This window comes from Prionailurus viverrinus, chromosome A3 (assembly GCF_022837055.1).
Source record: "Prionailurus viverrinus isolate Anna chromosome A3, UM_Priviv_1.0, whole genome shotgun sequence".
NCBI lineage: Eukaryota > Metazoa > Chordata > Mammalia > Carnivora > Felidae > Prionailurus > Prionailurus viverrinus.
In genome coordinates this window covers 122,368,170-122,395,356 of record NC_062563.1, presented here as the reverse complement: position 1 = coordinate 122,395,356, position 27,187 = coordinate 122,368,170, and the positions used below count along the sequence as shown (strand labels likewise).

The following is a 27,187-nucleotide window of genomic DNA, read 5'->3' as shown; positions in this document are numbered from 1 at the left end:
CTTTAGAAGCTCAATTCAAGCCTGCAAGAGTGAAGCAGGCAGCAGGGAGATAGTGCTCTCCAGGGGCTGGGCCTCTGTCACATGCCCCGGCGGCAATTCTGGGGAGGCTGGTAGCTGAGCTGGAGCCAGCTTGTACTCTGGCGGAGATTTTTCTGAGTGTGAAAGCTCTTTTTCCTCTTGGAAAGTTGGGCCAACAAGAACTAAGAATGACCCCTGAGGGCGCTGAGTGGGGAGGGTGGGTGGCCAGTGAGGCCAAGCCCTCTATCCCAATACGTGGTGGACTTCTCTCCACTAAACCGGATTCCAGGACTCATTAGGGCTTGGATGGGTGGGTTGTCACCAGTGGCTCAAAGATTTTTGTACTTGATGGAGAGGTTGCTGTAACAGCTTTGTTTAGATGGAATCATACCTGAACTGACTCCCAGCACCCAACCGGAATACCAGTCACTGGATTTCCTTAATGATCTGAAAGGATTGATACCCCTCTGCCACGTTCTTACCACCAGCACCAACCACCCAAAGAGAGATCTGTGCTCAAATGAATAGGCCTTTCAACTAGGAGACATTTCCCAATGTGGGCTGCACACTGGTTCCATGGGGGATGGTGTCTACAGCTGCCCTCCCAGAGGCGAGCTCCCTCAGGGGGACAGGCCACGCCTTCCCCACCTCACACTGTACTAAGGACAGCTGTATGTTGTGGAGGAAATGTTCGTTCGGTCAGCCAACAGAAATGTACCAAGCACCTACCATGTGTAACTGCTAAAACTCTCTACCCTCCTAGAGCTCACACTCTGGCTCCCCAAAGCCTCCCAAATGGTCTGGCCTCTACCTTCTGGATGCAGCAACTACAGAAAGAGGAAACTGAGTGTGACCTTTGCGGGGCTGACCACAGCAGACTGAGCCAGGATCCCCAGTGCCAGGGCTGGGTTCCCAGATGTATCTTCACATCCCAGCCCCCCTTGGGGAATTCCTTCCACCGCATGCAGCCACCGGAGGTGTATGCTCAGTCCAGGAGGACACCGTGGGGAGCGTTAAGGTTTCAGCTCCTCTTGGTGCTTCTCAGGGAGCAGAGGCAGAGGCCAGAGATTTGCAGGACTGGCTCATCCTTGAGGCAATGAAGCCAGGGTGTCCTGAAGTTCCAGAGGCCATGACTGTTCCACAGGGGCCTGGAGAAGAGGTTGCAAACTAGGGCTGGGGCAGTTAGCGTTTTTGAGGGAATGTGGGTGTTCATGCCAAGCTCTATCTTGACTAGGCAAGTTTTCTTCTGAGGTCCTGCGTCTCCCACTGGGTTTATGTAAATGAGCCATAGGACCCACTCAGGCGAACAGCACACACCACGCACCCTGTCTGAGTGGGGGTGATTGCCCAGCCACATGCCAGCCTACCCAGCCTGGCCCGGAACTGAAGGCAGCCCAGCTAGGCTGAGATCAGAGCTGTCCTCCAACAGCTATCAGGCCCCTGGCAAGCCCCTACTCTCTCTGCTCACAGGCCTGGTGGCCTTGAAGCAACCCACTGGGCAGCTGTTCCTGGCCCCTCCCTGGCCTGTGGACTTGAGTCCTGAGGCCTGAGTGCATAGGCAAGGGGGTTTGGGTGCACAGAGCTGGGCTCAGTGCGCAGCTCCCTGAGGGACTTTTGGGATGAGTTTGCTAATAGAGATGTCTGTTCTGGGAGGTCGTGATATCACCTGTCATTAACCTGGGCATCCTGCCCAGGGTTCTCACCAAGAAATCGTAGGCAGCTGCTTGCAGGCTCGTGAGTGATTTGCAAGGACCACAAGCATATTTGCATAAACATATGTATGGAGTGTGTATTTATTTGCATTCATTTGCATAAATTGCTGGCTCTTTGAGCTGTTGTTCCTTAATTTTATTTTATTTTTTTCAGTAAATTTATTTGAGCTCTGAGCACAGATCTGGACACTTTAGGAATGAGAACAAAAAGGCAAAAAACAACAACAGTACTGGGGCATAAGACGAGAAATTCTCAAACTTAGCTGCACATTAAAATTTTCTAGGGAGGTTTTAGAAATCCTCCCTAGAAAGTCCCCCATAGTGTTGGATATAACCTCTGGGGATGGGGCAGAAATATAAGGTATTTTTAAAATATACATTTTTTAAAGTTTATTTATTTATTTTGAGAGAGAGAGGGTGGGGGGCGGGGGCAGAGAGAGAGGGAGAGAGAGAGAGAATCCCAAGCACGATTTGCACTATCAGTGCAGAGCCCACTGCGGGGCTGAAACCCGTGAACCTCAAGATCATGACCTGAGCCAAAATCAAGAGTCAGATGCTTAACCGACTGAGCCACCCAGGCAACCCGTATATAAGGGTTTCTTTTGAATGCTTAGGGTGAGTACACAGGTTGGGAACTGATGCCTTAGGACAGGGCCCGTGTCAGATCAAAGCAGCCTCAACCTCCAGCTGGAGACACTGGGCACCTCCCTCACCTCCCACATATACTAACACCTTAAGTGCGGTGAGGCATGTGACGTGCCAGGGAGGCAAAACAGGCTTCCGGTAAAATGTTTCTGTGCCCTTCTTCGTCAACACCATCCCTGTACTGTCATCCCATGCAGAACTAGAGCATCTGGAGACCTGACTGCTCCTCCTGGCCCGGCCTCCCGGGTCACCCTGGACTCCACCTGGAGCTCTGGCCAGCCCCTAGGAGACGTGAGTGCTTCAGGGGGTACCCAGGGTCTGTTCTGTCTGAGGCACAGGGTTCTCTGTCCTTCCAATGACTTCCAGAGGCCTGGAAAGTAAGCACTTATGAGAGGGAGGTCATGTGTTCTGGAGCAAGCCTGCCAGGCCCCATCCACGTCCCTCCCTTCCTCTCTCAGGGTTAGGGAGAAGGCCAAGTCCTAGGGTTTGCAGGCTTTCCGCTCCCTGATGGGCGCTGCCTGGGCAAAGAGAAATGCTAGAGGTGTGGAAATGCCTAACGTCCTTCAGTGTGGTTGCCTCCCAGGGTTCTGCCACTCTCCAGCCTCTCGCTGTCCCTGCTTCATGCCATCACTCCACCCGTCCACCCATCCCAGCGCCCTCTTGAGTCTCCGGTCCCTGCATCTGTGACTTTGCTTCTGCCATCGCTCTGGGGACAGCCCTTCCTCCACAGCTGTTGGCTCAAATCCTGTCCATTCAGGACCCAGCTCAGTGCCTCGTGTTCCACAGCACCTTCTCCCATCCAGCAACTATTCATTCATTCCCTCCATCGCTATGCCAAGCACTGGGGTACAGATACCAGCCAGATCCAGGCTCTGCATTTGAGAGCTCTTCTGAGCAGTGATCAAAGTCCACTGTGTTCCGCTCCCCAGTGCCTCTCAGGGAAATGAGAAGCCCTGTCTCCTGCTGCTGTAGAGATGTACCCCATTAATATGTTCTGCTCGGGGTAGACGATATAGGCCTGCTAACAGGAGACAGGCACAGCCACATCTTGGCCTGCAGAGGTGAGCAAGGAGAGAAGTGTTGGTTTCACAACCTCAGGGGGCAGGTGGGAACAGAGGGAGCAACTTCTGATGGCAGTCAGGGTGGCCCAGCCCAGTCCTCTCCTAGATCCACCTTTGCTGGAACACATGGGGTCATTCCTGGAGCCTCTGGGAGCCCTGTGGTTTGGTTTGCAGACCTTTCCCAACCCCAGGTCAGCTGTGCTGGGGAAAGCCTTCCCACCTGCCCCAGGCCCTGGTTGCAGTCCCCTGGGGTCTGTAGCTACCCACCTGGACCCTCTCATCCCATTGAGATTCTCACCTCCACCCACAAGAGGCAATACTCACCCCAAGTGGGAGCCAGAGTGGCCACCGCAGTAGACTTGTAGAAGCTCCAGGGAGCCTGGAGATGGCTTCTGTTCCTAAAAGGAGCTGTGGCACCCAACGGATCCCACTATTTACCACCAAGACAGAGTTGGGCAGGAGGGCCACAGCGCACAGGTACAGGGACAGCTCCTGAGTCAAGCCCAGCATTGCCTTCCCCAGCCCTGGGTCTGGAGCTGGAGGCTGGAGGCTGGAGCTGGAGCCGAGGAGGACTCTCCTCCAGATTTTGTGCCATCACAGAGGACTGTAGACCCACCTGGCGACATCTGCGGGCCACCCCAGGACTGGTTCCGTGGGCACCCAAGGCTGCACAAGGCTCTGGGAATCAGGGAGGTGAAAGGTGGCATCTCTACCACCCCAGAGCTCTCAGTCTAATTGGAGACAGGATTCACAGGCAAGTATCACAGACCTAGGATGGAGGGATTAGCAGGGGAGAGGCCTGAGCTGGCAAACAGGAGATGAAGTTGAAGGGGCGTGGGTAGGAAGGATGTCAGAGGCCACCTGTTGACCCTTCCAGGAACCTCCTGGGACCAGGCCTGGGGTACCTCCTCCACAAGCTGGTGGGTGCCAAGGACATTGCCGGTCAGTATGGCAGGCAGGTGTGCAGGCCACCATGACGGGTAGATGGGGTTACCAGCAGTGGACCAGGGGCTGGCTCCTCCCCAGTGGTCATGGTTTCTTGGCAGGTGGCCAAAGACACCTAGGCTGGCTTTAAGGCAGACCTGACTCTCCGACTCTGTGCCAGGGCCTGAAGCTGGCACCTGGTCCCCTGGAGGACAAACCCCACTTTCTTCTTTTTTTGCTTATTTTCTAATTTTCCTACAATGGTCATGGTGATTGCTTGTATTAAAGACCATTAGCAATATGAAAAACTGCAATGACTCCTAGGCTCTCACCTCTCCTGAAATGACAGGAAACAATGTGTTGCCCCAGACCTGACACTGGCCAGGCCCGGCAGGAGGGGTGAGCACAGATGGAGACCCTGGGGCAAACAGCCATGGAGGGACACCCCTTCCCAGAGACTGGAGGGCACAAGTGTGGTCCCTATGCCCTACAAACACACACACGCAGGGCTACACACGCTCCTCCCCCACGTCCTCACCCCAGGGACTCTCTGGCTATGAACTCCCTTCTCCTGTGATGTGTTCTAAGTGCTCTGAGTTGCCATTAGCCCCTGGCATCTGGGGTTTCCGTTTCATTTCCCTCTTTACCTGGGTAACCGAACTGATTGTACTCCAGCTCTGGTTCACTAATTCTTGCAAATCCTTTAAAACTATTGATTTATTTGCTGGGACGATACTCTCAGGATCCTTGGGAAACACTGGCTTTTGCTAAAGCAGGTCGAGGAGGGCTGGGTTTCCCCTACTTCTTGTATCTCTCTCCTGCCTGCCCCCCATCTCCTCCTCCCAGTACCTTCTGCCACCCCTTCTCTTTGCCATCCTGTCCCTTCCTGGGGCAGGTGGCTGACTTTACCAAAGCCCTAGCTGACTGGACCTTTCAGGGATTACGTCTTTAGGACGCTCACAACAAAGCAAGGTTCTGTGGAACAATGCCCATGAGAACTGAGGCTTCGAGGTTGTGTCTTGTTGCTGGGATCTTCGCCCTTTATTTGAGATACCATTTCCTCCTCTGGGTTCCTGTTGCTCTTCTATTTTCCTGGGTCTGCAGTGATGGGTGCAGAAGCTCTGGGGTCCCTCACTCGGGCTCTTCCCCCGCGCTATCCACACAGGCAGCTATCTCACCTGGGCTTTGCAGGAACCCGGTGGAAGGCAGCTCAGCCAGGGCCTCTGGATGGAAAGAGTATGGGGGTGGTCGTGATGGCCAGTCGAGGGGAAAGAGCCCAGCCCCTCTGGAAATCCCGGCCAGTGAGGGAGCGAAGCAGGGCTCCCTATGGGCCTCCCCTGCCACGGCCACCCACGGCCACCCACTGGCCAGGAAAGGAGGGTAGTGAGCACTCTCCACTTTCACCCCAGATGAAGAAACCAGATAAGCGTGATGACGAATTTTCAGGCTCTGCACCTAGAGCCCCATCTTCTCCACCTGGGGGGGCTGGGCTGTGTTGGAGGGTGTGGTGGTGACTGTCGGTTCCCTGACTGCCTTAGCTGAGCTCTGTCTTCTAGGCAGAGATACCTAGAGTTTATACCTGTCTGAGGGCACACACAGCACGGCTCCATTCAGCATACATCTTTATTCAATTCTCTGGCAGGGGCCAGCCACAGATTCGCATATGTATTTGGAAATCTGACGTCTTGCCCCTAAAATAGTGAGTGGTAAAATAGAAAGCTATAAAATGGTAACAGCCAAGGATAGACCACAGGCTGGTTGGTGGCTTCTCATCGGAGAAGGGCCTCTGTACTCACAGCCTGCGAGGCAAGCCTGGGGACCCATCAGTTTGAGGGGCACTTCCACGATGCTGCAGGGGAGAGAGGCAGCAACCAGCACCTGTTTTCTGAATGCCTTGCCCTGGGCCAAGTGGGAGGCCAGCTGCGGGGGGTGAGGGTGGGGGGCTCAAGACAGACACGGTGCTCAGAAAATCCTTCCCTCCACCCCAGCCCTACGTGGACTCTCAAAGACCTCCCCATTGGAGCTCAGAGCCCCTTCCACGGTTTTCCAGGCTAAAGGCCAGGCCTCACCCTCACTGCTCACCTGCCTGACCCCAGCAGCGCCTGGGGGCAGGGTCTCGCTTTCTCCAGATGTTTGCTCTCCATCCATCCCACCTCTTTATACTCCAGGTGAACTGGGTGACTTTTCTGAATTTTTCTCCCAGGCCTGCAATCTATAGCCTGTCATGGGGACCTCTGCCTGCCCTCCAGCCTCAGCTCTGCCCCCCACCCTGGCTCTGGCTGTACCTTACTGCCCATCACCTCTGGAGTGTGCTGATGTGCAACTTGGGCCTCTGCACAGGCAGACTGCTAACAAAAATGCCCTCCTGTCCACCTTTAACAAGTCCCACTCACGTCCCAAGACCAAGCCAAGTCCCCTATCCCTGCGGGCCTTCCCTTCTCCACTCCCACCCTGTGCTCCCCCAGTGCTCCAAGCAGGCTTTGCTACAAGGAGTGTCTGTCACCCTGCGTATGACACAATGTAACACAGATGCATTCCTTGTCTGTACTACTCAGGGTGGTGAGACACCAAACATACACTACAGCTCTGAGAATTAAACAGAACAGGCATTAATCTGAGGCTGGAAATTGGGGCAGCAGCGGAAGATCCATCCCAGGATCAGGATGCTTGGGACCCTGCACTGGCAGTCTCCCTCCCCCGGGGGACTCAAGCACCACTGCGCCGTCGGCCCAGCCAGTTCACCACAGCCACCATAGTCATCCCGGCTGGCTCTGTGTGCCACACTGGAACGTCACAGTCCAGGCGTGAGCATCGGACGGGCCGAGCCTAGGTCTCATGTCTACATGCCAGCTGCCAGGAAGCTGCCTCTGCTGGACTCATGCACAGGACCCGGTTCCCCGCACATCTTGGGTTCTCCCCAACAGAAGGGGGTTCCCGTGCCAAGCAGCCAAAATGACCTCTGTCTACTAAAGCATCTACCTCCCCCATCAGACTGTGAGCAACTTGAGGATGGAAGCTGGTCTTCTATTCATAGTCCGGGTCCTGACACATAGTAGGTAAATGTAAATGTGTATTAGACTATGAACTAGTAAATTAAGATGAATACCCCTTGTCACATGCATTTAGTTCTCCACTGGTGACAAAGCTAGTGGTCATCCAACACCCCCTGCACTTCCTGGTCATGTCACTCAGCACCCCCCCCCACCAAGGCCCCTCATCTCTCCCTCCTCAGAAGGCCTTCAGCACCACCACTGACCATTTATATAGCAGCTGTGTCCCCACTGAGCTGCACTGTCCTCTGAGACAGGGACTGTCTCACTCATCTATTGCCCCAACTCCTCTTTAGCTCCCTCCTCCACCCCAGCTCCTGGCCCAGTGCCCTGTACCTTGTAAATTCAGAAAAGGGGCATCAGGATCGGTTGGAACGACAGAAAGGCAGGGCCTGATGATGTAGAAAGGCCAGGGGTGGGGGCAGAGTGTGGGGGGGTGGGGGTGGGGCCATTGGTGGTTGACTCTGAGCAGACTTTTTTGAGTGTAAGAGACAAACCTGTCTCACCCTATCTCATAAATTTCATGAATGGCCCCCAGTCTCCTGTGGGTTAAATACCACAATGGGTTTGTTTCTTTCACCATCTACTACGGGCCTGCCTCTTATACCACACACACACACACACACACACACACACACACACACTTATATTTGTACATACATGCTCATACACAACCACATGTTCACACATACTATATGTTCGTGTCCACATGCTTACATATATCACGCACTCAGACACACACATACATGTGCATATGGTTCACACCTTGCCCCTCCAACCCACCTGGTGGGCTGCTACACATCTTCCCCATGTTTTCTTAAAGACCACCCCCCACACCCAAGCCTCCCTGAGTTCCACCGAGCCAGCCAACAGTCCTTCCTGTGAGCTTCCTCTACCCGGTGCTTGCCCCACACTTGGCATCACAGTCATTTAGTGCATGCCCTGTTAAAGCTCCTCTGGTCTGTGATCATTTCCATTCACACGTGTCCCTGGGACCCCACCCCCAGCCCCGTGCCCAGTCCACCTGTTGAATGAGTAAACGAGTGGGTCAGACAGACACAATGTGTCTGAAGCCCCCAGAGTCTGCCTATGAAAAGGGATGTCCATGCCTCAGCCTTATTCAGCTATGGACTTAATTGCCTGCTCCAGAGCACCCCCAACCTCTCTAGCGCCCTCTCCACTTTGTGCCCTGACCCCTGGACACCTGGAGCTCTCCGAGGTGCTGAACATGGTTCTCTCACTTGGCCCAACTATCTGTCCTGGCCTCTGGATTCTAGTCCTTCTAGCCAAGAGCCACCCCGACCTTCCATAAATCTACCCTCGAATGGAAAAGAAGCAAAGTCTCTATGCTATAGGCAGAACAGTATTTCACAAAGGCACAGCACATTATGAGAGCACAAAGGGAGGGGTAAGCTCCCCTTCCCCATCCCAGACAACAGATCCAACTCTCTCCCTGGGGCCAGACACAAGTCTCATCCTCACCTGGTCCTGAGAACCAAGGCCTCTCAGGGCACCCACCTCCCTGGTGCCAACTTCTAGCCGCTGGAGGGGGCTCTGGCTTCACAGAGGGACTGTATGGCCACCTTCCCTCCAAACCTCTGACCTCCTGGCTTTTCCTTGCCCATCTGCTATGGCTTCCCTGGCATTTGCAAACCCCACCTTCAGGCTTCTATTCCCCACGAAGCTCTTCAGGGTCCTGACTTGACTTGCCTGGGTGCTTAATTAACTGCACATTCCCCCATCCTGGCTCCAGTACATCTGCCTAGAGTCCCGGCTCCTGCAGGGCCTTCTGAACATCGGTCTTGACCTCATTTCTTACCTGACTCTCCTAAGCTCTGGACTTCCCGTGGGGTCTCTCAGCCCTGACCCTCTATGACATGTTCATCATGTTCAGAGTATTCCCATCATCCCCTAGGCCTTCATCCTCAAAGCAGGAGCCAGGTGAAAGCTACCTTTCTGGAGGCAGGAAGGACTAATGCCTGCCAGTGTCCACCTGACTAGGGCACTTCCTCCAACTGCAGCCTCGGGGTTTGCCCACTGACCCCTGCTCAGCCAGGGGTTGGTCCTCACCTGTGCAGTTTTATGAGGTTGTTTTTTTTTTTTCATTTTAAGGAGAAAAACTTAAATGACTTTTACAACATCTTGGAGGGCCTGAGAATGCTCCAACTGGAAGGTAACTCTCAGTTCTGCCCAACAAATGCATATCAAGCACCCTCTAGTTCATAGCCCTGGGGCAGGGGCTGTAGGGACGGAAAGGCCCCTCGGTGCCAAATTTCACTGCTTGAGAAATAGGTCTTGTCTCCCAGCATTGGACAACTTGGAAAAGGCAGGCTGGTGAGAGGCAGTGACTGTTCTTAGGACTTTATCCCTTTCTGGTAAATGGCAGGAATTTCCATTTGGACAAGATAACCAGAAGGTCTCCTCACTATAACTCTAGGTCAGGCAAGAAGTCTGAGCCTTTCACACCTCTCTTCTCTAGAAGGCCCCATTTCCAGGGAGGGCTTGCCTATATGTAAGGCTGTTAGGCCCTGGGCTGGGGCTGGTGTGACTCCTTAGTAAAGGAACGCCCCTCCAACTTGGGTCGGGTGTGTGGTTTGCAGGTGGTTTTCTCCCGTCCAAGAAGCTGGAGCCCAGCTGGCCCTCAAGGTCGATTCTGAGCTGTTCTTTAGAAAAGGAGATGTGTATATGTGATCAGTCAGGGAATGAGGGAGGAAGAAGGACAGCATTCAGCTTGGGAGCCTGTCAGCAACAGGTTTGCTCTGTTTGTGTAAAGCCACCACTTGTCCCCATAGTATCTGCACATGCTGGGTTCCTTCACTCCTGGATGAATTATCCCCTGGGCATGCATGGCACAATCTTTGCTGGGCTTTCTCAGTATATTTCACAACTGCTCTGAGTTTATAATTTTTTTAAGTCCTTTGTCAAATATGTGTCATAAATACCATTGGAATCAGGAGCATTTATCACATAGCTGGGTTCTTTCTTGAGCTCTGAAAAAAATTATTTGACTGTACAACCTTTCTCGGGGCTCTGATTTAATGGACTCCTCTGCTGCAAAGCCACTGAAATGCGTTGCCTTTTAATATTTGACACCTCTTCCTCTTTATTACCACCTCAGACAGCCCTTTTAGTCCAGCTGGAATGAGCCCATTAGTCTCTGACAAATAACTCGTGTATTTGATGAAAAATATGCAGAAGCTTGGCTGCAATGTCTTCTCCAGGCTTGGTTCTGTTTGCAGGCTCCCTCTTCTCTAAACAAAGCATCGGGGCCAGGCTGACCCTCCCCAGTGTCCCCTTTCTCTTGGATGCCACTTGCTGCCAGGTCCACAGAGTCAGTTTATCCCACCACTTATAACGGGCTTTGAGGTGGGGTATTTAGAGATGTCCATCACTGAGTGTTAAGAAGTAGCCTCACAGCGGCACTGTTCATAGTAACCAAAAGGTGGGAGCCATCCACGTGTCTACTGACAAATGAACAGATAAGCGAACTGTGGTACATACACATAACGGAATTGCATTCAGCTTTAAAAAGGAAGGAAATTCTGACACATGCTACAACGTGGATGAACCTTGAGGGTATTATATGAAGTTAAATAAGCTAGCCACAAAAGGGCAAATACTGCATGATTCCCTTCATATGAGGTACCTAGAGTAGTCAAATTCGTAGAGACAGAAAGTATCATGGTCACTGCCAAGAGCTGGGGAAGAGGCGCATGGGAAGTGGTTATTGAATGGGTACAGAGTTTCAGTTTTGCAAGATGAAGCATTCTAGAGATTGACTGCACAGCACCATAAACGTGCTTAACACTACCGACCTGTACACTTAAAATAGTTACAATGGTAAATTTTACTGCAATTAAAAAAAAAAAAAAAGAATTAGCTTCAAATTCCACCAGTAGAGGAGAAACCGACACAGAAGTTTTATGAGCACTTGAGTTCCATCATTTATTCATGCTTTCTGGATCAGTTGGCTCTTGCTGTGTAACAAACACTTCTAAGATTTAGTGGCTTAAAACAACAACCATTGATTTAGATTATGATTCTGGTCTGTAGTTTGGGCTGGGCTCAGCTGATCTAGGTGAGGCTCAGCCGATTTTGGTGGGAGCTGGCCGGTGTGAATGGCTCCTCTCTGCTCCACGTGGCCTTTTATCCTCCGAAAGACTCAGGCTTGTTCATGTGGTAGTGGCAGGGGTCCCAAGAGAGTGAGCAAAAGCAAGCAAAGTTTTCGAGGCTCTGGTTCACACTCACATAATGTCCTTGCAACCACATTCTCTGGTCAAAGCAAGTCACAAGGCCCATCAAAATTCAGAGGGTGGGGAGACGAACTCCACCCCTTGATGGGAGGGGAGGCAAAGAATTTTTGCCATCTACCACACAAGCTGTATGGTTGTGCCATGGCCCCATGATAAATGTTGAAGATAAACATATAAATAAGTTACAGTCTAGTGCGGGAGACATACACGTAAATGAATAATTACAATGTACAGCGTGCTCTAAAGAAGTAAGCACAGGATGCTTTGGGAGCATGGAGGAGGGCGGAGGGCAGCGGCATGTGGGAGAAGGGGAAAGAGGCAGACACCTGGGACACAGTAACACCTTAACTGGTATTGCAGGTCAAAATGATCATTAGCCAGAAGAAGGGAGGAAGAGAGATTGAGGCAGAGGGCCCCGAGAAGGGTGAAGGCTGGCAGGGGACATGCCTGGGGTACAAGGAAGCTTCAGTGAGGAGTAGAGGAGGCGGGCCATGTCACAGATGGCCTTGAAGACTTTATTGAAGCTGGATGGATGGCCAGGTTGCTGAGTGGAAGGGGCTTAGGGCCGGCAACAGCCAAGACATCCTCGGGGGCTGCTGCCCTAACCCAGGTGAAAGAGGGTGGTGGCTCAGACACCCAGGTGTTCCTGAGGCCAGGAGAGAATCAACAGCAGAGATTTCTAGGCAGTGAAAGAGTCAGGGTGGAGAAGAGAGGAATCAGCAGGGAGATTCAGTGTCCCCTGGGCCTGTGCTTTATGCCCAGCAATCTGAACAGCCAGGAGTTCCCCACTGAGGGGCCAAGGCCAAGGGCACAGCACAGCCACTATGTGGCCAGGCAAGGGCATGGGGTCCTGCAGGCACAGCTGGGGCATCCCACCCAAAACCCAGGAGACCAGAAAAGAGTTCGCTGTTATCAGCCAACAAGGAAGGACCTGAGGTCAAGGCTTCCCCTCCTCCACAAGCTTGAGGCAGCCAGATTCTGCAGGGTGCTGGGGTGCTGTAAGGTCTACCCCGAAGGCCCAGCCCCTGCCAGGCTCTGCCCCAATGCCCACAAACTGTCCAAACTGGGCACAGCGTTGCTGGTCGGAAAGCTTCCCCAGGACCCCACATTCTTCCAAGACCCTCGTACATTAAGTGGTTGTCCTTGGCCGAGACACGGGGTAGGCGGGAAGGCAGCTTGTGCCTGGAGCCGGTGCTGGCTTCCTCCCATGGATCCTGGGTCATGATGTCCTGAAACATCCTCTCTCTGGCTGGGCACTCAGCCGGCAGCAATAAGCACACACTGCCTGATCAATACTTTGAATGCACTTGGGGCCCCGCTGTGAAAAGGAATCCCCTGGTGAGCACTTTCATAAATTGAAAAATTTTTCTGAAACTGAGTAATCCTGCCCAGCTATTAAATCCAGATTTCCGCAAAGTGAGAGTAGAAAGTGCTTACATTTCGATGGTGACCTGGATCTCTGAGCACCTCCCAGATCTGTCCAGGATTCCCGGAGGCAGCAGGCGGTACCTGCCAGCACTGGGGCTGCACTCTGGGGCTGCACTCGAAATCTTTGCTGGGACCTTGGTTTGAAGTCAGAGCTTTCAAAAACAGAATGCTCCGGGCCCAGGAGGCGTGGTATTTTGTAACCACTGTGTTTTCCTGGCCCCCTGGGCATGGTTGACTCAGCAGGCGCATGACTGCATCTGTCACTCACAGCAGTGTGACAACCAACGGGGAGGCAAGAGCAGGTGCTTCTAGGTGCTTGAGGGAACTGAGCACCTAAAGCTGGGGCAATGTGCCCAGGGTCACACAGCCAATTAGTGACAAAGCTGGAATGAGAACCAGGACCCAGAACTCCAGTCCAGAACTCTCTAACCCCCACACGACTTCACTCAAAAAGGTGACGTCACCCACCAGGCTCATGTTTCAGGAATGAATTCAGTTGGTGGCTCTTCTTGGAGCCGATGTGTGAACATGGCAAGCAGTTCAGCCTCAGGTCCCCCCGACCCTGCAGGTTCCCCCCATCGTGTCCTTGAGCGAGCAACAAGCTGGGGCTGCGGGTCCCACAGCCTTGCCGCCTGCACCTCTCCCAGATGTGTCCCACAGGCCCTCACCCCAACCCCAAACTGAAGTCACCATGCCCTCCCTTCCTGGTGTCCCTCCAGAAGCCTGGAAGTGGCCCTCGTGCTGGCTGCCTCCCTTCCCCTCCAGCACTGAACCCTCCCCCCCCCCCCCCCCCAGGTTTCACAGCCTAAATATTTGTCTTTCTTTGTCCTTCTGTCCCCATTGTAGTTCAGGCTTTTGTCACTTCTCACTTAGATCATGGAGTGATCACCACCATCAGCAAAAACATCATGCCTGCCTCCCCTTGGGCATTTACTATGTGCCAGGCCCACAGCTAACAGCTTACCATGGACTAGCTCATTTAACCTTCAACAAAGGTAGAAACTGAGGTTTCAGACATGTTCCCAGGGTCATACAGCTGATAGGAGGCAGAGTTCAGGTTCTCCCCGGGGCCTGGCTGAGGCTTCCCCTCGCCCCCACCTGCCTCTGGGCGTCCACCAGTACTCCCTGTCCCGCCTCTAACACGGCTGCCAGAACGATTTGTCTGGCACCCAGGTCTAAGCCCGTCCCTCCCCTGAACAGAATCCCATGGCTCCCTGGTGCCCACGAAACTGAGCTGCCGCCCTCTCACAAGGTTCTTGAGGTCTGACCCCACCTGCTGACCTATCACGTCCCTTTGTTCCCAATCTGCCCACAGGTGCCCTGCACACCCTCCACCTAGTGCTTCGGGCCCTGCTGGTCTCCCTTGTCCAGGTCTGAGCGCACCTACGGGAGCCTTCCAGAGGCCCCAGCCAGAGGGCCCACACACACCCATGCAGGTACTCTGCAGCTCCGCCTGATGTGGGGTTGGTGATGGTCAGTGAGTCGGCATTGCCCACACAACTTAGACCCCCTTTCTCACTGTCTGCCTTGGTCTTCAGCAGAACCAGAGCCCGGTATGTGCTCACAAAGAAGGGCCTGCCTGACACCAAGGCCCACAAGCCCCTGAGCTCAAGCTCAGGGATTTTCACCAGGCTCTGGAAAAGAGTGGGAGCCTCTGTCCCCATTTTGCAGATGTGGAGACAGAGGCTTGTCCAAGGACGTACAGGTGTCAGGGACAGAGCTGGGCTCGGGAGCGCATCTTGACAGACAGCCAATGCTGGCCCATGTGGACAGAAATGACTGGTCAGTCTGCAGCAGGGCATTTTGGAAAGTAATTCCAGAACACCAGCCAGGGTGCAGCATAGACCTGGAGGGCTCAGGGTGATGGTAGGGGACTTGGAATCAGGGCTCAGTTCTGCAGACCACCCTCTTGTATTCATCTGCCAAAGAACATAACCCTTCCTGACAACAGTCTATGTCATTCTGGCCCAGAATCTGGGCCTCTGATGTCCAGCAACCAGCAGCTAGAGGGTCCAGGGGGCAGGCAGGCAAGGCAAGGCCAGTGGGAGTGTTGATCGTCTGAAGGCCCTAACTTTTGCAAGGGAAAGAGTTTCTCTAAACTAATCAGGGTAGCCATCGGGCTCTCTTCCTTACCCTGCTGAGCCTTGAGGTGGGTCTAGGAGACATCCCCAAGTTTGGAGCCCACAGGCCTGGGACACTCTCTGAACCAACCCCAGGTGGCCAAGACACCAGGCAAAGGTAGGTGTGCGTCAGGGCGGGAAGGCCCCAGAGGCCACTTTGGGACCTGCTGGGGCTGTAAGCCAGGCTCCCTGACGCTGAAGCCCCAGCTGAGGGTGGGCACCCTGAGAGAACAGCCCAGGAAACGGGAGGAGGCGCACACAGGTCCTACCTCTTGCCGGCCTTCCCCAACAGTTCCAGAAGTGTGCAATGGAAGGAAGTGCTCTCCAGGCCCCCATTCCACCCCTCCCTTCTTGGGGCCCCTCTCTAAGAAGCTCACCCCATGCCTTGACTTGAGCGTTTAACATAAAGGATGCTGTTTTTGCAGGTTTTGTGGTTTTTATTCCTTTGAACCATATCCAGCCCATCTTACATCACAATGCCATGCTTTACTTGGTATCAGATACATCAGCACTCATTGGCATTTGGAGAACTCGTTCTGTAGTTTTATAACAGTTTTTAGTTGTCTGTGATAATGTATTCTCTGTTTCCAATTGTCAGTATGGGAATCTTTTTCCCCCAGCCTTTCAATTTCTGGGTTTGATTTTTTTTTTTCTGTATTGTATTGTTTCGGTTTGTTTTTATTTATTTCTTTGTTTGTTTTCTTTCCTTTTTTTTTTTCCTTTGCTTTTGAAAGTTGTTGTTCCTTTGGTTATGTAGCCCCTCCCAATTGCTGCTTGTTTACGCATCGTTTGTGACTTCTTTTGACTGTCAGTGTTGAGCCAGTCTTGCCAAGAAACAGTATCAAGTATTTTCCTATTTCTCTACTTCTTGAAAGAAAAAATTTTAATTAAAAAAAAAAAAACTCTTAATGGGAACCTGGCCCTGTCTGTCTTCTCTGTTCTGCAGAAATGTTGAAGGAATTGAACCAGCAGCGCAGAGCGAAAGCGTTTACAGACCTGAAAATTGTTGTTGAAGGCAGAGAGTTTGAAGTCCACCAAAATGTTCTAGCTTCCTGCAGCTTGTATTTCAAGGACCTGATTCAAAGGTTTGCCTTCCTTCCAGCTGTGGTCGGGTCTGTTCCTTTGTAGGACGCTTTTGTGTCGCTTTTCTCCTCCCCTCTCTTGCAGGTTCCTGAAGCGTGACTCCCTGTCACAGAGCCAGTAGCCATCTCTCCCCCTCCTCCCCCTCCTCCGAGTGCCCTCTCACACACAGCCTCAGAGCAGCCACTGCCCCCGGCCTGCCTCACGCAGCTTTGCTGGTCACCCGGGGGCCACTGTCAGCAGTAGATGACACCCCGGCCCTGCCCCGAGGATCCCGAGTTCTCAGTGGCTCACAAGCCCTCCGTGAGATTAGGAGGACTGTAGACTCCATGTAGGCTCCACTTTAAGGGACCACTGCACACTGTCCCCACTGGTCGAGCACGGGGTCCCAGGCACCATCATCACTGCTGTCGATAGTGAACTTAACGCCAGGAAAGCACATCGACCAGACCGTCCCCCGCTGAGGAGCACAAGGTGCCGTTTTCCACAGCTCGAGTCGGGGAGAAGAGACTTGTAGCCAAATCCTCATTCACGCTGCATGCCTTGATACTTGTACACTGAGCCTAAACCGGCGTTGTCTGAGCACAGACCACGTGTGTCCTAAACACGGTCTCTCTCAGCCTTTGCTCCCCTGCCCTCTGCCCTCTGCCCTCTGCCCTCTGCCCCGGCTCTTTCTACCTGAATGAGTTTTAATGGTGCATGAGCATCTTTTTTTTTTTTTCTTCCATTTTGTTGATTTTTTTAATTTGTCTGCTTCATACCCTCGCAAATGAGTCAGGGGCCACCTTCTAGCTCCTTAGTGAGGGAGAGCAGCCGAGGGGGCCGGCCCAGGGTAACGCTCCTGTCTCTCTCACCCATCAGCAGATTAATGCCGCTGCTCATTTTGCCTTGCAGCCTCTCCGGGGCGGACGCTGAGCCGGGACTGGGCTCAGAGTGAGAGGACAGGACCTCTGCTTGCTTCCCAATGCTGTGTTTGGACTTGCCAACTAACCCCAGAGTGACTGTGTTTTGTTTCAGGATGGCACACTGGCTGGCACCTCCTTTCCAATCTGTTGTGTCCTTTCACTTAGAGCTGAGCTGCCCGGCGTGCAAGCCCCGCCCAGCCACACTGGCCCCAGCCATGCAGGACGGGGCAGGCTCTTTGTGACTTCCAGTCTCATGGACAGCTTGGGTCTCCCGCCCCCAGTGCTTGGGTTCTCGCTATCCAAGCACAGGGGTCAGGGGCATGAGTTCTGGGGTAAAGGGGCACGTTCAGTGGCTTCTTCAGGCCAAGGGAGGTCTTTGTGCTGCCATTCTTGGCAAATTCTGGTACTGGCAGTGACCAGCATCCTAGGGCCTTGGTCCCTGCTACAGACCAGCTGGAGAGCACAGAGCGGGCAGGATGCAGGGGCAGGTTGGTACTAAGCGATGGCCCAGCCCTGGGCTAGAATGATGCGGGCAAGAGGAGCGCAAGAGACATTTGAATGTCTTCAGAGACCTTACATGCAAAGCCAAACTTGTACACAGCAGAGAAGAGGACACCACTAGGTGGGAACCCAAAGTAGTGAAGCCTTCTTAGGCCAAAAAGAAAGAGGAAGAACATTCCAGGCAAGGGGTGGTTTGCTTGGAATGGTCTGGAATACAAGGAATGTTCTAGAATGTTCTAGAATGCTCCAGACAGGGGATGGGTTCCTGAAATGAAAAGCTGGGACAGAGACTGTCATGAGCAGTGTGGAGGGGAATATAGCCTTCACAGAGATGGGTGTGAGCTGGGGTGAGATAGGCAGGCAAGCCCTGACCCCTGGGGCTAGGGCCCTGGGCTTGGTCTGAGGATGTGGGGGTCATCAGGAGCAGGGGATGCTCACCTGAAGATGAAAGAACTGTGGGATGTGCCTCGGTGACCCTAAGCAGAACTGATGGGTGCTAGAGCCAAGAGGCAGTCACTGGAAGGGAGAGGGCACCCCACTGGGAGCTAGGAGACCTGGGTTGTACACCTGACTCTGCCACTTGTCCTATGACCCCAGGCAAGTCACGTCCTCTCAGGCCTCGAGATTTCTCATCTGTAAAACAGGAGGTTGGTTCAAATGACATCCAGGTTTCCTTCCAGCTCTGACATCCCAAGTGGCGGTAAGGGGATGGGCATGGCCGGGCCTGCAAAGGCTTCCCGTGTGCAAGCCCTAGGACGTGAGAATGGTGAGATCACAGGGTGGAAGGTGGGTCCATGGACCAATGTCAGAGCAGAGCTGAGGGGGTGATGAATTAAGCAGCTGAAGGACGTCCAAGTAGACGCATCTGGTAGGCAGCCACATAGAAGGGTCTGAATCCAGACAGATTGAGGCCCAGGGAGACTCCTTCGGCATACAGGAGGGCACTCAGGGAGGAGGGAAGGCCGAAGCCAAGCCCAGACACCCCCTGTGGTTGAAGGTCACAATGCTAATTTGCAGCCATTTCAACCTTTTACTTCCCTCAACTTGACCTTGGTGCACATCACCATTTCTGCCCATGGCTGCAAAAAGAGTCCTCTTGTGGGGAGGAAAGTGGACTCGCTACGGAAAGATGATTTCCTTTCTGGCCGTGTAAAATTCTGGAGAAGCTCATGCTCTCGCGGTCAGGGGACAGTTGACGTCACCAGGCCATTTCAGTCTGTGACCCTGGAGACTTGGTGTATATCAGCCAGGACAGCTCAGCAAGAGAAATGGGGCCCTGCCCACTGAGCCCAAAGCAGGGGCTTCCCTCTCGGGCATCTGCACTACAGCAACAGAGGGAGTGGGCACAGTCTGTTTGTGGAACGTGGTGTCCCGGTCCTTACATTCATGAGGGTCTCAGTGAGCACTGTCAGGGGCGGGTGGCTGTCCCAGGACCCGCAGACCCAGAGACTCAGGCTGGACTCCTTTCCACCTCCGTCCTGGGGCCAGTAATATGTTCACCACTCCAGCCCCAGCAAGGACACCATCCCAGCCCCCAGCCTCGACCCCGGTGTGGACAACCTCACCTGGGGCCACAGGACAGACCTTAGGGAAACCAAGTCACTCGGTACTTTTCACTCAGCTAACAAGCAGGAGCCCTTCCTGGGTGCCAGGTCTGGCCGGAAACGCTAGATGAGATGAGTCTCTGCCTCGAGGAGGCCCACAGCCTGCCAGGGGGAGCCTGTAAAGAAGTGTGAACGGGAGAGCAGACTGAGCACACAAATGGGGTTTAGCGGCTCACAGGCAAAGCACCTAACTGTGGTAGAAGAGGTGTTCAGGGACAGCCCCCAGGGAGTGGTGGCATCTGGTGTAGGTTTTAAACAAAGAAGGGAATTGGCCGGGCTGGTGAGTAGGACAGAGCCACTGCTGGCAGAGGAGGGAGAGAGTGAGGCCGGTGCCGGAGGTGGAGCCGGCTCGCAAGGCTTTGCTGGAAGCCCGGAGGGGCCACGGTCAGATCTGTGTTTCATAAGGATAACAATCGGTGAGCGGGAGAGCAGAATCTCAGTGTCCTCTCCTGACCAGCTCAGCTGCCCGTGAGCCCCGGGGCCAGGCAGATGTCCTGCCCAGAGCCCCCATTCTCCAGGCCTCAGGCCGACTCCCCACCTTTGTCCACGTGTTCTTTCCTCACATGTGCACGTACCTTTAGTGTGGCTGCAACGACTTCTTTCCACTAGTCTTCCCTGACTGAGATTCAAACTCCTGTCTTTTTCCTCTGACGAGGACAAGACCCAGCCCAGAAGGAGACTTGTAGAAATGTCTAATGTCATCCTGAAAATCCTCCCGCTAACTCTGAGAAGCAGGTGCCATTAGTATCCCCATTTTACAGATGAAATTGGGACCCAGAGAATTTTAAGTAAGCAAGTAGGTCCGGGATTGGAATCAAGGTCTGACTCCAAAGCTCATGCTTTCACCACCCGTTCGCTAACCTGGAGAAGAACAAAAATGTAGTCTTTATTTGTGCATGAAGTCTATAAGCAAAGAAAGTGAAACTTAGGGTTGACCGTGTAGTCAGATGGGCAAGGAAAAAGGATAGAGAGCCTGTATGTGTGTGTGTGTATGCGCACGCGTGTGTGTACGCGTGTGTGTGTACTAGAAACACTTGTAAACTGGACATCAGATCTGCCCAAGAGAAGACATAATCCCCACCTAAAACAGGTACCTAAGTTGCAGACACTTGCCCTCATCCAAGGGGAGGCCGTATCCTCTGGAGTGAGGAGCACCGGAGGAGACTCCGGGAGGCCATCAGGAAGCTCGGAGCAAAGCTTGTGCTGAGATCCCCGGGCCTGACTCACCATCCCTTTGTTGCCCCATCTGAGTCCCTGCGACAATCAGGGGTGAAAACACGGCAGGAAGGGGAGCTGCGGCTTTGCCTTTGGATAATGTGAGGGATAGAGTGTTGCGTGACCACCACACCTCTCCTGCACCCAGGCTGGTGGGAGACCCCAGCAGGACTGAGTGGGCTGAGCCCCAGGTTTCAGGGACTTTGAGCCGACTAGAGCTAGTGGGGTTCTGTGGTGTGGTTGCAATCTCCCAAGTCGAGAGTCGCTTCTCAACCCTGCTGAGCAAGACCTGGGTCTGCCCTGGACTTTTGGGGGAGCCTACAAAGAAGTCCCTTCACTTATCCCCAGGAGCCGAGGAGCCCTCAGGGTCCATTTGTGCCATGAGAGGCATTGGCTGCACCCCTTTGCCGGGTAGGCTGTGGGCCCCATCACAGAGGACAGGGGGCTGTCCTTAGAGATAGCAGAGGGAATGCCCTCCCTGCCAGTACTTCCGAACACGACCACAAACCTGGGTGTGGGAGAAAATGTCAAGCCCCAGAGAAACTTGCCCCCTCATCATACCAAATAGGACAGAGACCTGGCATTCTGCCTTCTAGCTGAAACCCTCATCTCACAAAGTCTCTTGGAGCCAATGACTCACTCGAACTATATTCTCTTTTCATATTAAATAAAAACAGATGGCGACATTGATTTGTCCAAGGTGCTTTTCACAAGCCCCATGTATAGGCTCTGGGCTTCTCCATCTTTCTCACCAGGGGAAGCTAAAGGGATCTACCTAACTGAGTGGCATAGAGTCCAGATGTAGGGGAGCCCAACAGACTTTAACACAGTAGTCAGGCCATATGCTGCCTTTCCCCTCGTTCCTTGTGGGGTTGGGCATTTGTGGGTGGCAGTCTGCCCCCTTTCCTGGCAGAACAGAGAGGTGTGGCCAGAAGACCACATAATAAGACGAGAGATCCACAGATCTCGAAGGCCAGCAGAAAAATTTAAGTCAGACCCATCGCCAAATCACCATGGGTGGGCCAGGCTAGAGTGTGCCGTGTCTGTGCCCTGGAGCAGGAACATGCCTGAGCTCCTATGCATGCAGTGGGATGGAAATCACATTGGAGGAGCGGGGTCATCTTCCTGAGCAGTCAGGATGCCATCCTCAGTCACCACCTGCTCCATGACATCCCCCACCCACCACTGCCCCATGTGTCCCTCCCATTCTAGATCTAAGTTGCAAAATGAAAGCATATGATCACTGAGGTGTGTGAGGAGTAACGAAGGAGTGCCCTAAAATCTAGGGAGGGCAGTTCTTATCCAGGAGAGCAAATTGCTGATGGTGGGATCTCAAACCATCTCCTATTTGGGATGAGGCATTCCTGGCATGTCCACAGATCCAGGCCTGCCAAGCAGAGGGTGTGTCCCATACCTGAGGAGAAGGTGAGGCCAGGGAGTTTGGGTCTTCTGGCAGAACCCATGGGTCCTGTGTGGACGGGGCAACACCAACCTGCCCCACACTCCCACCCCCAGTGTCAGGTTCATGGCCCAACCTGACAAGGCTACCACTGCTCATTCCTGCCCTGCCCCATCTCCTTCCAAGGCCATGTCATGACCCAGACTACCCAGCAGCTTTCAGTACTACTCCATGTGGCTGAGTGGAGCAGGAGGCTTGGACCCCAAGAGCCAGCTTAGGACAGGGACAGAATGGTCATCTGTGGAGGACACAGCTTCCCACTGGTGACCAATGGCCACCCAAAAGAAGCAATGCCTCCCAGGGGATCCCTACTTATAGGGAAGAGGCCTAGGGATCACTGAGGTCTAGTCCCAAGACAGCCTGATGGTCAGCAATGGAAAGTGACCACCGGCTTCCCTTGGCCCCATGAACACCCATGTGGACAATGAACATGTATGTGCAGATGAGCTACATAAGGCCTCACTGCCTGGGGCCTCACCTCCTATAGATCTTGAGCTCAGCCAGCCAACAAAGCCTCCAGCCATTCCCCAAATGTCCTTTGCCCAGCAGCCCCCTGCTTTCCACAGGGGGCCTCAAAGGGGGCCTGAAGGAACAGCTATAGCCATGCATTATAGAGACAGTGGTTCTTGCCAACCCTGGATGGCATCTACCATGGTCAACACCCCATATGCCTCCTCATATTGTCCCTGTACTCCTTGGCCATGTGGGCACAACTCTGTCCCCAGGACCCTCTCCCTGGCTCAGAATCTGGGTGGGACAAGCATCTCTCAGAAGCACAGCCATGCATGTCCCATCGGACTCATCACTCAGGGCCGTGGACTCCCCTGACGTTCCATCTGCCCAACACCCCTCCCCACAGGGTGATGCTGAGGGTTCTCAGGGTCACATGTCACATGGACTTCAGTGTGTGTGTGTGTGTGTGTGTGTGTGTGTGTATAGCTGAAGTCCACCCCAGCTCTTCACTGAACTGGAGCTTGTCTCCTGGGTGGACAGGAGGGCGGGCCTGAGGTGGGCGCAGCAGTGGCTGGGGACCTTGGGAGAATGTGAGCAGCCCGACTTTGGCCCCATAAGCCCTGCCCTGGCTGTGGCCCAGCAGGACCTCTGCAGAGCATGAAAGGTGTGAGGAGGAAGGGCCAGGCAGTGGCATGTAGGAATGAAGGCAGAGGCAGCAAAGACCGAGTAAGAGGTTAACCAGATGGCCCCTGAGGCCTGGGGTGTTAGATTTCTGTGGTTTTAAGTGATCACATAATGAACTAGTTTTATACTGAACAAAGTTACCCAAGCATGAAAATCTATCCCGACAGCAGAGGACTCAGTATGTTAAGTCACTTGAAAAGTCACACACACTGTGTATGTCTCTGGGTTTGAGAAGAGCCTCTGCCAGCACCGTTCCCTGTCAGCTTTCCCTCCAGGCCTGGAGGCAGGGCTCCGCAGGCCTCCATCAGATGAGCCATTCCGTGGGGAGGGCCCAGCGTGGCACCCTGGGAAGGGTGGCAGGATCACAGCTACATCTGTTCCCTGCCCCATCGTATTGGTGTTTTAAAAGCACTTGGTGGCCAGGCCTAACTGGAGAGAATGTGGCTCTCGTGGTCGCATTTCAGAGTCTCGCGGGGAAGGTGTTTTCCAGCCTCTGTCACATAAACTTTCCATGGGACTTCAGATGCCATCCAGTTCAACCCTCTTGTTTTGCAGAAGAGGAGCCTGAGGGCCAGAGAGGCAAGGTGGCGGCCTGTCAGTGACGGGGCGGGGGCACGCAGGTCCTCTACCTCCCTGCCCACACAGGAGTCAGCCTCCCTCTGGGGCTAGCCTGCTTACTTCTGGACGCCTCCGCACCCTGGCTGCCAGCCACAGGGGCACCCAAGGGACCAGTCACGAGAGTCTCACCCCAGCCTCCTCAGGACTGGGGGGGAACACAGAGGTCATTTCCCAGCCACGTGGCAGAACCCGGCCTCGGGCAGGACCAGGCTCCGTGCAGGAAGCAGGACCGGTCAGAGTGGCCGTGGTGGGGCACCAAGCCAATCATCTCTGAAAAACCTGCCTCCTGACTCTTAACGCTCTGGGTGTCTTTCCTCCTGGTCACTTCTGTGGCACTGTTATTTTTGCCTCATCTTATCTGTTTCCTTCCAGGTGCAGCTTTAGGGCGCGGCTGCCAGGCCTTAGGAGCCTTTGCAATGGTTTTGTATTTCTGTAGACACCAGATATAAACATATTTATATATTTGTGTCCCTCCCCTGCTCCCCCCAGTTCACAAGCCCGACGCACACTCTACACGCAGGCCACTCTGACCTCTGACCCCGTGTTCCATGTGGCAGGAGGGCCCCGCCCCGGGCCAGGTCCCAGGTCATGGCTGCTGGCTGTCTGTGGCGGAAGTCCTTGGTTGTTCCCCTTCCCCTCCCCCCCAGCTCTAACCATTCTGTCCGTCTATCTTGTCTCGTCCTCAGTTTCAAAGCAATGTCATGAAGGGCTTCCTTTCCATGCCTAAAAAAGGAAACAATATGTTTTTGGAAATAGGTGGGGTTGGAGTCAGGGTTCCGGGACGGCTTGGGGCGATCGAGGGATGGCTCAGGATCGGCTGTGTTCACGGCCGGTTGGGGGCCTCAGTCACACCAGGGGCTCTCCCACTGGAGGCGGCCGGGCCCCGGACCCGCCGGCCTTGTTTGGCCGGGACGCCCGGAGCCGGAGCCGGCAGTGGGGCGGAATCGTATTGTTTCCCTTTGAGGCCAGTCCTGGTCCTCGTCCCCATCCACAGCTCATGCTTTTTGATTTGCATCTTTTTTTGCATGGACATGCCAAGTAGTGATAAGCAGGGTTTTCTGTTCTTTTGGGCGTCTCTGGTCAGACTCTTCTCTTTCAGATCCCGTGTAAGGTCGTTAGGTTCAGGCGTGTCATTGCCGTGTCCCTTGAGTCCTAAAATGAAGGGCGTGACCGAGGCGTGCAGGGAGATCTAGCCCTGTGAGGAGGCGGCGCTGTGGCCGCGGGGTGGCAGGTAAGAACACCCTGGTCTCTGTGCCTAGGTCGGTGCAAGATGGCAGCCAGTGTGGCCGGGAGAAGCTGGAGCTCGTCCTGTCCAACCTGCAGGCCGATGTCCTTGAACTGCTCCTGGAGTTTGTCTACACGGGCTCCCTGGTCATCGACTCGGCCAATGCCAAGACGCTGCTGGAGGCCGCCAGCAAGTTCCAGTTCCACACCTTCTGCAAAGTCTGTGTGTCCTTTCTCGGTGAGCCTGGGGGGTGGGGAGCGCATGGGTCACCTGGAGGGAATAGTACGGGTGGGCAAAAAATTTGTAAGCAGTGAGGATTCAGAGGGAAAGACTGTGTGTCCACCTCAGGGTGGAGCTGGATTTCACAAGGCAGCTTGAAGATGAAAATTCAGATAACTGCATGCCCTGGCACAGACCTGGACGTGTCCAGGCTAGAATCGCCGGTAGCCAGATCTCAGGAGAGCCGGCCAGACTGATGCCTGGTCTAGAGTCCAGGTTGGGTGAGGCTGAGGCCCATGGGAAGTGGCAGGTGGGCATATGAGTGGTGTTACTGCTGGTGTGATTCTAAAATGGGAGCCTGTCACAGTTATAGAAGACACTGGAAGCCTCAGCGTGGCCCTTGCCCCCAGCCCAGGCCCAAGCTCTAAGGCTCACAGGCAGTGAGGATGCCTCCAAGCCCGGTACTGACACTCCATACTTCACGCTCTCGGTCCTTCTGCTGGGACCTGCGGGAGCAGAGGGAGGTCCCAGGACAGGAAGTATGTGACAGGGCAGAGGAAAACCCGGAAGATACACCCACAGCTCCAGGGATACCGGAAATGGTCTTGTGGGGACCCTGGTTGCTAAAGGCAGGTCACAAGGACATGGACTTGGAGAGGGATCCAGAGTGTCAGGCGATAGGAATGGAGGGCCACCCTTCCAGGGCCCTGTGGTCAGTGGTCCTGTGCTCTTGCCCCCAGAGAAGCAGCTGACGGCCAGCAACTGCCTGGGGGTCCTGGCCATGGCTGAGGCCATGCAGTGCAGCGAGCTCTACCACATGGCCAAGGCCTTTGCGCTGCAGATCTTCCCTGAGGTGGCGGCCCAGGAGGAGATCCTCAGCATCTCCAAGGACGACTTCATCGCCTACATCTCCAATGACAGCCTCAACACGAAGGCCGAGGAACTAGTATATGAGACCGTCATCAAGTGGATCAAGAAGGACCCCGTGGCCCGTGCACAGGTAGTCCCCCACCCCACCCACCCCTTCTCCCTGTGTCAGGGGCATAGTGCACGGATGGCGTCTGGAGCAAGGGTGCAGGAAGGTGGAAGAGGCAGGACGGCCTGGTCAGACCATCCGTGGGGTGTACAGGAGCCCCGAGGCCCGGGCAGGGGGAGGCTGGGACTGCCACCGTGGGCAGCAGAGAAGCAAAGGGAGGGATGAGAGATGAGGGGTCAGCTGCCAGAGGGTTGGAAGGGCTGTGTCCCACCTGAAGGAGACTCAAGCCAACGAGCGGCTGCAGGGCCCTACAGGGCGAAGCTGGTGCCCCAGGGCCCCTGTGAGCTCAGACCGGGCAGGAGGAGACCCCTCCCCCAATGCTCCGGTTATGGAGAGGGTGGAGGGCACCTGGACCAAACAGAAACCACGCCGGAGACGGGAAACCACTGCACACATCACAGGAGGGAAGTCCCTCAGAGGGGACAGCTGGGGAAATCGGAGCCAGGGTCCAGGGCAGAAGGAGAGGAGGGCAGGGTCCCCGGAAGGATTCCAGGATCCCCGGAATCAGAATCCGATCACAACCCAACAGGATCTTTGGGCCAGAAAGCACGTGCTGAAGGCCTTGCTCAGAATGGGACTGCCTTGGTTCTCACATCTGAGCACCCCCCCACCCCCAGGAGTTAGTATGGACACAGGTAGTTCTCGGGAGAGCTCAGAATCCACCTGGAAAGCAGCACAGGAGGCCAGGGCCCACAACACCCTGAGGCAGCTGAGTGATAGAAGACAAGGGAACCTCATTGCGTGTGGAGCGGGAAGCGACACAAGGGAGGGAGGGGTGGGCCAGGCGCCGGCATCGGTAGCACGGGGCCCTCCACCCTGGCCCAGCCCCTGAGCCCAGGAGAAGGGCGTGCTCTGGTCGGATGGGGAGCGGGCAAGATTCATTTCTGGAGAAGGCCGTCAGGTTGGGCAGCTATAATAGAGACTACCCAATGCACTAAGGCCCCCAAATCTGTCTCCAGCCCAGACCTCCAAGTGTC

The 27,187-nt window shown here is 54.4% G+C and overlaps 1 protein-coding gene across 5 annotated transcripts in view; it reads left to right on the top strand.

The window, feature by feature from the left end:
- The window catches only part of KLHL29 (kelch like family member 29), a 315,206-nt gene that overhangs the window by 271,033 nt on the left and 16,986 nt on the right, over window positions 1-27,187 (top strand). For all 5 annotated transcript variants that reach the window (XR_007150831.1, XM_047852392.1, XM_047852391.1 and 2 more), the window contains 3 exons: window positions 16,158-16,296; window positions 24,990-25,192; window positions 25,915-26,174. Coding sequence is in view for 4 of the 5 variants with exons in the window: in XM_047852392.1 (XP_047708348.1) it covers window positions 16,158-16,296; window positions 24,990-25,192; window positions 25,915-26,174 (602 nt within the window). In the remaining variant the exon portion in view is untranslated. The remainder of the gene's footprint in view (window positions 1-16,157; window positions 16,297-24,989; window positions 25,193-25,914; window positions 26,175-27,187) is intronic.